This window comes from Tympanuchus pallidicinctus, unplaced genomic scaffold (assembly GCF_026119805.1).
Source record: "Tympanuchus pallidicinctus isolate F22 unplaced genomic scaffold, pur_lepc_1.0 scaffold13, whole genome shotgun sequence".
Taxonomy (NCBI): domain Eukaryota; kingdom Metazoa; phylum Chordata; class Aves; order Galliformes; family Phasianidae; genus Tympanuchus; species Tympanuchus pallidicinctus.
Window position 1 is genome coordinate 8,245,969 of NW_026294648.1, and position 12,208 is coordinate 8,258,176.

The following is a 12,208-nucleotide window of genomic DNA, read 5'->3' on the forward strand; positions in this document are numbered from 1 at the left end:
GAGGTGGCTCTATTGATCAGGGCTTGGTCTGAATTTCATGGCTTGCAGCAAATGCTTGTATGTAGATTTACTGAGGAGATAGAGAAATGCAGAAGATGGGGAGAGAAGACAGCAGGTTTTCTGCTCTGTCCCCACTGCTTACGTGTCATGGTGTGTGCAGTCAGCCCTTCAATTCTTGACTTCAAGCCCAAGGCAGGAAGCTGAAGCAGGAGTGTGCTGTGGTTAGCGTGGGCTGTCAGAGGGCTGTGGTCAGCGTCACCCTGATGAAAGATGCGATGCTGCTCACAAAGGGCTTTGCATCTTATCCCACCACATCTCATCACAGGAAGTAGCTGCTGCCTGTGATGGTGAAGTGTTTGAGCAGATGTGCTGCTGCATCGGCAGAGTCTTCTGCTCCCCTCCAGCTGTTGGGGCAGATGAAGCCTTTGCAGGGGCAGATGAAACATTATTTGATTAAGAGGGAAACGTGAGCTTTGCTTGATCCTAAAATTGGCCAAGCTGAGCTCCCAGAGCTTGCAGTGTCACCTCATTCACCAAGTGAGAAACACCCCTGGGGTGCAGCACAGTGAACAGGAGCAGGATTTGGCCCATCTGTTCATTCATTTCCCGACACTGTTTTCTTTATGTCATGTTCTGAAATACCTGCAGAAAGCTGGCAAAAATGATTTCATCTGCGTTAACATGAGGTACACATTGAACCAATACTGATGCTTTTTTCTCAGAGACATACAAGAACGGGCTACATTATCTTCCTGCAGAGGTTTAGGGAAGGAATAAATGAGTGTATCTTGAATTAACAGATCATGTGTGCTCAAGCCCTCGAGGTCTTCCAGTTTAGCTCATATGGAAAAGCTCACATGGTCCACTGGCTGAGCTGCCCAAAAACAGCCTGAAGGCCCAAGCAAGGCTTTGCATCACCAAGTCCGCAGCAGATCAGCTGGACAGAGGATGCACATGGGTTTTTCCTATTTTACTTTTCAGATTTAATTTTGATACACATGAATCAAAATCAAAAACACATAATTTTGATTGCACATGTATCTGTAACTGTTATATGCTTTGAAAGTTGCAAGCATACGTGTAAGCTGCAAATGTTGCTGTCACCATCATTTTCACCTGACTTCTTTGGCACCAGCCCTCCATCCTCCCCAGTGAAGACCTCTGATTCATCCTTACCCATTCAGCACCCCTGGTCTGACTGCACCCCCAGCACTGAGCTTCAGTCTTTCTTGGCTAGCTGTGCCCAGCAGCATTAAGCAGAGCACATTTTCCTCCTTCTGAGCTTCTCATCGATGAAATAACAAGTCTTACAGCAAGGGTCATGCTACTGTCTGCATCTGCAATTTGATTTTAGCTATGCGAAAGCTGTGGTTGAAAAGTACCAACCCAAGCAGTGCAATGGTGAAGATGGGGCAGGACCTGTTACCCCGAGCATCCCCCAAACCCACGGAGATCACAACCTGAAGTGCAGGAAGTCCCAAAAACTGTGATGAATCTTGAAAATCTGTGAGCAAAGAGCTGGGCTCCGTGAAGGTGTGAAGGGGTGTGAATTTTCTGATTGTCACTGAAGAGTTGTTCTTTGAGCTGCCAGTGCTGTGGCTTTGAAGTCCCCCATCACAACTTCCCACATTTCCTTCCTAGATGAGTGACCCAACCAAGTGAGAATCACAGCCCAGTGCTGCATGGGCTACGATTTGTTCTTGGACAGAGCAAATCACTTCCATTGCCCAAGAGACATTGAGAATGGAAGAAAAAGAGGTGTGAAGGGGGTACTGCATGCTGAGGGCAGGATCACCGTGGAGATCTGGTCAGGTCTTCCAGCCAGGACTAGAAGGTGCCCTTGAACCTTGTGGAGACCATGTGCATCCCTCCCTGGGCCAAGCCTTTCCCACCATGCTGGATTTCCACGGAGAAGACCAAGCCCTGGTCTGATGATGAGACTGCTCTGATTTCTCCTACCTGGGAGCCAGCAACCAAGGCAGTCTCATTAAAAAATATGAATATCCCGTCAGGTGAGATATAATAGAACAGTAGAATCATGGAGTAGTTTTGGTTGGAAGGGACCTCCTCTTTAGAGCATGTGTTTCCAACCCCCTTGCCTTGGCAGGCACACCTTCCATATCCATGCATCTTCCTCACCTGTCATGAAAGCTGAATTGTGGAAGAAATCCATGCAGACAAATAAATGGAGAAGGATGGAGGCCATCTCCTGTGGTCCTGATCATCGAAGCCATGTGGTCAGGACTCCAAACCAACCTCTCTATTTCACCTACTACCACTGGCTTTGAAACAGAGCTGCTGGTTCTGGACTTGCATCTCAGACCAACGATTCTGGAGAACACTCCTGGGTCTTTTCTACTTATTGACAGTCTGACTCTTGTTTTTGCCTACAAGGAGGAAGTTTTTCTCTTGCTACTGAGAGGTTCTTTCGTCTGCCCGTGGAGACCAATGTTATTTATAGTTCCTAAAAATAAAAATCCTCATTAATTCCCATTTTCTGTTTATCACTGCATTATGCTTTCTTCAACTCCTTTAAAGCACAGAGCCTCGTTCTTGTTGCTCACAGTTAAAAAGGAGTGCGATTTAGACCCTGCTCTCTTCCATCGGGGTCCTCCTGTCACCTGGGATTCCCCTCTGCACTCGCACAGGAAGGAGCCAGGTCTCACCCACCCGCAGCGAACCCAAACGGGGCAGAGGGGCTGAGCCAGAGCCGCTGACTTCCTCCCGGGCCAGGAGAGCACGGCAGCCGCAGGAGATGTGCCGCGGGCGGCGCTGCTGGGGCCGAGGCTCCCTCCTGCTGCTGCTGCTGCTGCTGCTGGGTGAGTCGCGGCTGGGTTCGCTGGAGGCTGCAGCCGCTGCCGGGCTGGCCGTGAAGCCGAGGGCCGGCGTCGGGAGCGTGGCTGCTGGGCGAGGGGCGGTGGGAGATGGGGCGCTGCGAGCAGCGGGTGCTGAGATTGGGGCTGAAGGGCTGCTGAGCTGCCTCCTCCTGCTCTGCAGGGCAAAGCCTGGCTCTTCTCATCGAGGTCCCGCAGGATGCGGTCAGTGGCACCGTGGGGCACTCCGTGCTGCTGCCCGTCTCCTACACAGTCAAGAGCTCCTTTTGCTTCCCATTGTCAATTCAGTGGAAGTTTGAGAACAGCTCGCAAGTGATCATCACCTGCACGGTGCTCAACTGCTCCCTGGATGCTTGGGGAGCTCCCAAGGAATGCTCTGCACTACGTTTCCCTCACCCCTCATACCGGCACCGCATTGAAGTCTTCCCTGAGAACGCATCCCTGCTGCTGCGGGACCTGCAGCTCAGTGACAGCGGGGTGTACAGCATTGCCTTCCAACAGCAAAATCAAAGCAGGCGGATCACCCTGGCAGTGCACCAGCAGCATGTTTCCACTGAGCATCCTGACAAAGGTAAGTGCCCATGTGCCTGGACAGACTCCTCCAGCAGTGCCCCTGCAGAATGCCTGCCTGCCTTGCACATTCTGAGGACAACAGAGAGGTCTTTGGTGAGATAGCTGTCTCCAGCAGCCACTTCTCCCCTCTCCTTCCACAAGCACAGAGCGAGGAGCAGGAGGTACAGCTGCACACATCCCTTGCTACAGCCTCAGTGCCTGCTACTGCGTCATCCTGCTGCTCCTGCAGCTGCTCTTCCACCTGCTGTGCTTGCGGGGTGGCCGCCAGCAGCAGAGCTGACCTGGAGAAACATGAGGCTGCTGCTGGGGAGAAGAGAGCTGGTGAGTGGGAGCAGACAGAGCTGGCACCTCAGGACACAGCAGTGGCCAGGCACAATGACTGTGCTCTGCAGTGCCTCAAGCTGTTTTTCCTGACACCGCTGTGCTGGTGAAACCCAGGCATCCACAAGCACCTGTCCCTGCCTGCAGTGTGCAACCACTTCCCCACTCACATTCCCCCACCATTAACTAAGTCCTCCTGTGGGCAAATAAACGTCCTTTCCTCCACCAAATCTGTCTCCCAGGTGCCTGATGTGAGGCTGCAGCATCATCTGAAAAAGTCCCAGCAGCAGAGCTAGAGGTGGGAGCCAGTTTCCCAAAGCTTCTGGCCTGCCGTGGGTGGTGGTGGCACCTCGGACTGGGACTCAGGGCCCAGAGGCTGAGCTGCAGGGCAGACGATGGGCGGCTTCTGAGGCTGAAGGAGGGCAGAGGGTCAGCGTGGGCAGCACCGACAAGTTCCAGCCTCAGCCACCAGCTGCAGCCTCGGCTCCTGCTCCAGCTCCAGCACAGGAGCGCCCAGAGGTTCCCGTGGGCTCCTGCTCTCTTCCACTGGGATCTGCCCGGCCTCGGGGTCCTCCTGTCACCTGGGATTCCCCCCACACAACACGCACTGCCCGTGGCCTCCCCTCTGCTGTTACACGCACAGGAAGGAGCCCGGTCTCACCCACCCGCAGCGAACCCAAACGGGGCAGAGGGGCTGAGCCAGAGCCGCTGACTTCCTCCCGGGCCAGGAGAGCACGGCAGCCGCAGGAGATGTGCCGCGGGCGGCGCTGCTGGGGCCGAGGCTCCCTCCTGCTGCTGCTGCTGCTGCTGCTGCGGCTGCTGCTGCTGGGTGAGTCGCGGCTGGGTTCGCTGGAGGCTGCAGCCGCTGCCGGGCTGGCCGTGAAGCCGAGGGCCGGCGTCGGGAGCGTGGCTGCTGGGCGAGGGGCGGTGGGAGATGGGGCGCTGCGAGCAGCGGGTGCTGAGATTGGGGCTGAAGGGCTGCTGAGCTGCCTCCTCCTGCTCTGCAGGGCAAAGCCTGGCTCTTCTCATCGAGGTCCCGCAGGATGCGGTCAGTGGCACCGTGGGGCACTCCGTGCTGCTGCCCGTCTCCTACACAGTCAAGAGCTCCTTTTGCTTCCCATTGTCAATTCAGTGGAAGTTTGAGAACAGCTCGCAAGTGATCATCACCTGCACGGTGCTCAGCTGCTCCCTGGATGCTTGGGGAGCTCCCAAGGAATGCTCTGCACTACGTTTCCCTCACCCCTCATACCGGCACCGCATTGAAGTCTTCCCTGAGAACGCATCCCTGCTGCTGCGGGACCTGCAGCTCAGTGACAGCGGGGTGTACAGCATTGCCTTCCAACAGCAAAATCAAAGCAGGCGGATCACCCTGGCAGTGCACCAGCAGCATGTTTCCACTGAGCATCCTGACAAAGGTAAGTGCCCATGTGCCTGGACAGACTCCTCCAGCAGTGTCCTGGACACAGGACCATCAGGCACAGGCTGGAATTTGGTCCCTCTTTCTATGGGGATGAACTACGGCAGCAAAGGGAGAATTTCCAGGGGTATCACAACTGATGCTGGTTGTGCTGCTCTGTTGTAGGAGGAAACCCACCCTGTTCCACTCTGCGTGCTAAATTAGAAGTATGAGAGCTTCTTGTACATGCAGCTGGTTGTCTTGTGTTTGTGTGGAATGAAAGGCTGCAGAAGGGAGAGATGGGCTCAGGAAATGAAGCACTGGGTCTGAGTCCTGTGCCTGGGGAAATCCATTATTTGCTGGGTTTAATAGGATGCTTGCAGATTAATCAGTCGCCACAGAGGCTGTGAAACATATGCCAAATATTCTCCTTCCACTTTGGTGCCACCCTATTTACAAAGCAAGGGAAATAATCTCTGCTGTGGTATCTGCCACCCCTGCATTCCTTTAGGAAGCACTCACAGCAGCTGTTGTCTTCCAAATACCAGGCACCAAGGCCCAAGACTACTCCCATTACTACACAATTGGAGTTTGCTCCCTTATCGGCCTCTTTCTGCTGTTCCTGCTCCTCCGCATATGGCGGCGAGGTAGGTGGATCTGCTCCTGCATTTCTCCCTTTGAGGCTGCACCTCTGGGGATGTTCCTAGGGGATAAAGGCAGTGGAGGGATACCAAAGTATTCCTTCCCTAAGAGCTCCTTAGATGTGCCCCTCCTGCTATTCGTAAAAGGTTCCAAGTTGGTGATGCAGCTTAACGAAGCAGAAGCACAGCACAGGGCAGTTGGGGTGGCTTTCTGCAGAACTTGGATTTTAATGCTGATATCAGAACTGAGATACAGCATTACATCTAATCCATAGAAGAGGTACAATTGATGGACTCAGAAATGCAGCCTCTGAGCATGGCTGTGATTATTTTGTTGTAGACACCTTAAAACTCCAGCTGGGGAGAACATCCTGGGATGTGTCCACTTGAAAATAAACCTGCAAGACGCAGGTCTCCGCAGCCTTCCATCAACACCATCACCCCTCAGGATGGAAGGAAATGCATTAGTTTCCAAGTGGGAGATTTCACTTGTACTTGGGTAAAATAGCCACAGAAATCTCCATCTTGACAACAAAATCCATGTCAGCCCCTGGTGAAAGTGCCAACAGTGCACCTCTGGGTTCCCAGGGTTGGGGAGAGGGAGGGCACAACACATCTGTGTGTCTGTCAGGTACTAAAACTCTCTTTTTCTCAGGTGCATTGCGGAAGATGAGAACCATTACACAGCAGCAGGTACAGGAAAATCTTTTGAAAGCTCCTTGGGTAAATGCTAACTGCTGGCTTCAGTATGATGCACTGAGCCGCAGGAATAGGTTGCTGAATATAAAATTAGGAAGTTAATTCAGTGCTGTAGGAGTAAGTTGTGAAGTGCCTGCCCTTCCCCCAGCTGCACAGTTCCCCTTTGCCCCCTTCCCAGAGCCCAGAGGAGCTGTTTTTAGGGACCTGAGAAGCTTGAGGACAGCTTTGACCAACAGCAGCATCGAGAAAGGACGGTTACATGCAGAGAAATATGGAGACAGTATTTCTTCCCTGATTGCCAGCCTTGTGAATTTATGTTCAGAATGTGTTTGGGGTCCATGTGGGCCATCTAGGGACTCATCTCATGCAGGGAGAGAAATAAAACCCAGAGGAAGAATCAAAAGAAACAAATAGGAAACATGAGAGCAGGACAGCCCCAGCTGCTCTGCAGGCCGTGTTTCATGTAGGAACTGGCTTTGTCTGAAAGGTCCTTGGGTAAAATAATCCTTGCTGCATGGGGGTCAGCAGCTCTGGATCCCTGCTAATTCCAGCACCTTTGGTGTTTTTTCTGTACTTCTCCAGGCCTCAAACACAGAGGATATCCACATGGAAAACACCGTGGTAAGGGACGTGGCAACAATTTATGCCACAGTTGGACAAGACTTTGAAGAGACAAAACCAAGAGCATTACCAGAGACTCTCTACACATCCATAAACTTCCCTCAACTGCCCTCCGCTTCGGCTCCGAACTTTGCAGGAGGTAGATGTGCAGCAGAGCCAAGGTGATGCTGTTGCCACTGCGTCCCTTGTGATCAGACCTTTGGTGAGTCCCCTCCTGCCCATGGAGTGTTGTTTAAGTGCTTGGAGCAACAGATTATGGAAATGCATTAGTTTGCCTCAAACTGCAGTTTCTCTTGAATTTGAGGAATGATCTGCTTTTAGCTTCATCTTGAGATTTCCGGAGATCACAGAGACTCTGAACGCAAGAGAAAGATGCCTAAAGCAAAAGCAAAACAACAGTTCATCCATGAGAAGCTCGCTTCCAGAGACATGCCTTAATTTGAGGGGTAATGGAGAGCACTGAATGTATTTCAGTCGTGCATCCCGGGGTCCCTTACCAATTGCTTGTCATATTAAAAGAATGTACAAAGATCTTTGGACCTGGTGTCCTTGTTTTTATGAGTATGCCAAGTAATACCTGAACAGACCATTTCTGAAATAAACTTTGCTCAACCTCGGGGTCCCACAGCAGTAGCATTTTAGGGTGTCTGCAAAATGCAGTGAGAGCATAGATAATTTTGTTCCTCTCTGGGTTTAATGAAAAACTAGATAATATACTGAAACTTGGGGCCCCATCAGTAATAAATGGACATTAGGAGCGGGTAAGAGTGCTAGGCATCTCCCAACCACAACCAGGCTTGGAGACAGCACAGAAGCCTCTACTGCTGCCTCCCTCCCATTTGGGTGCTCCTGTGTGGTCTGGGATCATGTTCAAGAGGGACGACAATGGTAGTGGTGGTCAAAGCCCCTCTACTGGCACCAGCTGAAGTACAGGGCTGTTCTACCCTTGTGAAACCCTGCTGATGTTCATTACGGCAGTTTTTCTTCTGAAAACAGAAGTGCTTTGTGATGATAAAACCACAAATGCTGAAAAGCTGCCTTAGGTGAACAGTGCCTTTGCAGTGGTTATCATAAGACCTCAAGCATCAGGGAACAAGAAAGAACCAAAAAAGTGAAGCAGCAGCAAATAAGCGCACAGGAATTGTGGGTGTCAGTTTTGAGGCACTTGTGGTCACTGCCTTACTGCTTGTCCTTAAGCACAGCTGCAGTTGTCCCTGTCTAGCTTCTGAAAGGTTTGGAAACACCATCCAGGGAGAGCAGGGGAGGGCGAGGGAGGACTGCTGAGTGCACAGCCCTGCTCTTCTGCAGCTGCGAGCCCTGTCAGGAAAGTCTCACAGGTGCCTACTAAGCAACAAAATAACCTCAATACTAAAGCAAAATTAATCCATAGATCTAAATTTGTAACAACTAGCATTCACTAAAAACTCAGCTGCATCACTGTGAGCCTTACATCTCCCAGAGCAGCTTCTTGGAGAAGACATCTTTGGAGAGCCCAGCTCCTGAAATGTCATCTGTAAAGAAGATCTGCAGGGCAGGAGGCATTAAATCCTCCCTGTGGGACTAGGATCTTGTAGGGTGGCAGCAGGGAGAGCTTGTAACAGGTCCAAGTCCATGCTCAGCTGATGCACAGTGAGCAGAAATGCCCATCCTTCCATGGGATTTCTCAAGACCAGGAATTGACCTGACTGTGGCACCCAACACATAATGAGCTGATCTCAGCTCAAATGCTTTTTGTAGGAACACGCTACAGGCTGCTGAGATGTGACACTAAGATTTGGGCAAGGTAATGCGGCTTCTCCCTTGGCATGAGAACATATATTAGCAAACAGTGGAAAGACTTTCTGCAGAGTGGCTGCTGTCTGTTGGTCGGTGGCAAGGTGCAACATTGAGACCAGTTCTCTGCAGTTTTGTGCTAATGAGGCTTGCCAAGCCCTGCCCTCCATGCTGGGTCATACGCAAGTGCGATAGCTGTGCTTGTAACATGATGTGGTTGAAACTGCACTTATTTGGTAGACTGCAAGAGTGGCCCAGGGGACAGGAAAGCAGGTCTTCATTCAGCAGGGAGGTGTGGGGAGTCATGGAATCATAGAATCATAAAGATTGGAAAAGACCCCTAGGATCATCTAGTCCTATCACAGCCACATCATGGATTCCCCGCAGCAACCCATGGTTCCTCTTGCATCCCACGCTATGTGCAAAACACAGAGCAAACTGCAGAAAGCAGTACAGCACGAACTACAAGAGAAAGGAGGAATGGTTGGCCGCAGTTTCTCCATAAGGTTTGTCTGCTGCCCAGTTCCTGCCTTCTTCCCTCCCCCCGCCCTGACGTTCTGCTCCCCTCTTGCTTCATGTTCTACCAGTGACATTTTGTCCCCACCTCCGCCATGTCGTGGCCTCTGACTTGTGCTGCAGCCTCATCGGCTGCCTCTGCCTTTCCATTTCCTCCTCTGAGCAACTTCTTCACAGGGCTTTGTGTCTCTGGCCCCTTCTCTGCCTGCCCTTTGTAGCTCTTAAAGGTCAGTGTGGCTTTCTTGTGGCTGCTAATGGCTTGGGGCTCACAGGCCCCCCCTCAGACACTGCTGGCTGCGTGTCAGAGTAGCTTCCTCTGCCGGATATTTGCAGCCTTTGATTTTAAAGACTCACGTAGTGCACTGTTCCTCTCAGCAGCCCTGCTGCTTGTCCTATGTCTTCCATGTTTTGACCCATCCCACGTGGCTGAAGGTCATCTCCTGCTGAGCACAACCTGCTCTGACTGGGGCAGGGTACCTGGTGACAAAGGGCATGGAAAATGCCAACATACCTGATGCCTTCTTCACCTCGGTCTTCACCAGTAAGACCAGTCTCTCTTGGTTGGAGAGGAGCAGGTTAGAGAGCACCCAAGCCAACTGGATGCATGTAGGCACATGGAGCCTGATGGGATGCCACCTACAAGCTCTGAGGAAGAGGCTGATGGTGTGGCAAGGTTGCTCTGGATTATCTCTGTGAGGCTGTGGCAACTGGGAGAGATTCATGAAGGCTGGTGGAGGGCAAACATCACTCCTGCATTCAAAAAGGAGGACCAGGGGGAGCTCCAGCCTGGTCAGCCTCCCCTTGAATCGTGAGTAGGTGAGGGAAACCACTTCCCAACATATGACAGGCAAGAAATCTACTGGCAAGAGTCAGAGTGGATTTATGGATGAGAAACCCCACTGAACCAACCTGACATGGCTCTGCACTGAAGTGGCTGGTTGCCAGATGAGAGCAGCGCAGTGGATGATGCTTCTCCTCAGCCTTACGAGGTTCTTCATGCCATCTCCCAAAACTTCCTCATAGAGAACCGTGGGTTGGATAAATGAATGTATCAAGTTGGTGGGGCAGAAGAATCAGGCCAAGACATTCAAAACCAAACAGAACGTGGTCCTGGTGACCATCTCTAAGAGACCTTGTGTGAGCAAGGCGTCGGATTGGAAAAAGTGCCTGCAGGCCTCCACTGCCCTGCCATTCCAGGACATCCAATTTACTTAGAGCAAAAAAGTGTCATGGACTTCACCAGAACTGATCTGGTGGAGAAGTTGCAGTACTGATTTTTTCCTCTCTTTTAAAACTGTGTGGAGAATTTAGAAAAGCTCTGGTAAACCGTTCAGCCAAGCACCTTCCTGGCAAAGGCCAGGGTGCTCCAAACTGCCTACGAGAGCAATGCTGAGATCGACCAACAAACATAATTTTTGTCTTTGTCCTGACACTTCTGACTTCTAGCAGAGACCAGTGATTGCCCCTTCATGACGAGCTGGGTTACAGCAACATGGGGCTGGGAGAGTGAGGCCTGAGGCTGTGCCTTTGGACGGGCTGTGACATTGGGTACATATGTGCTGATAGTCAGCTGCTCCTATCTCTCTGTAACCACGAGAAGGTGCTGTGGTCCAAAGCAGCGTGTGTGCAAACTCTTCCTTGCAGCCAATATTTACAGGTTCGTGCTGCTGTGTTTGCTGTTTGATCTTCAAAAGGTGCAGGGTGCAACACAAGTGCCGGAAAAGCTTTGGAAGTGATTATGAAAGGATTTAACTAATTTTTCATGTCATCCATTTAAGATTAAATGTAGAATATGACTTCAAAATTTCCTTCCAACAAATTGTGGAAGGAATAATGTGATGGAGTATCCTGATTGATAAATATGTCTCTTTGGAGAGGTGGGTATGGATGCTGGGGACATGGTGGGAGCACTGCCTGCAGGGAAGGGACAGAAGTGCTGCTCCCAGTGGCAAATCACATTTTGCTGCATTTAACACCAGCACCTTCACACTTGTTTTGGTTGCTTTTAGTTTTGTGGCTGTCCTGAGCATCCTGGCTGCAGCGTTATGACTCAATGCAAATGTCCGGTGATGTGACCCTGCACTGAGGAACTGAGGAACAGAGAGCCTACAGTTTGCTAGGCACAGGAAAATAGAGAAGTTTTATTAAAAATGAAAATGCACTGTTGGCAATAAAATGACGTGAAAAGATCCAAGTGGGAACAGCCTGTGCTTCAACAAAAAAAAAGGAAAAATATGGTGGGGATCACAGGCTGCGAGAAATCATAGTGTTAGAAGCATCAAAACTCAGAGATGGGGCTGCAAGTGTTGCATGGGTTTCACATGTGGCTAAGAATGCGGAGGTAACCTTATCAGAAGCATCAGAGAAAGCTAAGACAGCCTACGTAGTGGTGTTGTAAATATTAAATTTAGGTGTGGATGTACTCCAGATGCTAAATTTGGGTGGTGAGGCACTGCAGCAGGTTGCCCAGAGAAGTTTTATAGAAGTGGTCAAAGTCAGGTTGGACAGGTTTTGAGCAACCTGATGTAGGGAGATGTCCCTGCCCATGGCAAGAGTTGGATCAGAGGATCATCCAACACAGACCACTTGGTGCTTCTATGCTGCTGCATAGCAAAATGAGGAACAATGTGGGGAAAGTAATTATGGGAGTATTTATTTAGAAAGAGACAAAGAAAGGGCCAAGAAGTGGGAAAGAGGGCAGTAAAATATGAAAGCCAAACATGGGTCAGAAAAGGGCTGCTCTCAGGTGTTTCAAATGAGTTTCCATGGCTCAGATGGAACATGGACAGGGGTGATGGAGCTGCCAGACATCAATATGTTGGTGATGCTTCCTT

The 12,208-nt window shown here is 50.9% G+C and overlaps 1 protein-coding gene across 6 annotated transcripts; it reads left to right on the forward strand.

Annotated features, from left to right (window-relative positions):
• The first annotated feature begins 2,704 nt into the window (after nucleotides 1-2,704).
• On the forward strand, nucleotides 2,705-7,614 carry LOC128075949 (uncharacterized). Of its 6 annotated transcripts, none has more exons than XM_052673163.1 (8): nucleotides 2,705-2,819; nucleotides 2,998-3,405; nucleotides 3,554-4,557; nucleotides 4,736-5,143; nucleotides 5,673-5,771; nucleotides 6,421-6,488; nucleotides 7,047-7,287; nucleotides 7,407-7,614. In XM_052673163.1, the coding sequence occupies exons 3-7, from the start codon at nucleotides 4,479-4,481 to the stop codon at nucleotides 7,248-7,250; spliced, it is 858 nt and encodes a 285-aa protein (XP_052529123.1). In that variant the 5' UTR covers nucleotides 2,705-2,819; nucleotides 2,998-3,405; nucleotides 3,554-4,478; the 3' UTR covers nucleotides 7,251-7,287; nucleotides 7,407-7,614. The 6 variants fall into 6 exon arrangements, with proteins under 6 accessions (XP_052529123.1, XP_052529122.1, XP_052529121.1 ...); XM_052673162.1 differs by having other exon boundaries at nucleotides 3,554-3,728; nucleotides 3,971-4,557; nucleotides 7,047-7,614; XM_052673167.1 differs by having other exon boundaries at nucleotides 2,707-2,819; nucleotides 6,421-6,458.
• Nucleotides 7,615-12,208: the final 4,594 nt, after the last annotated feature.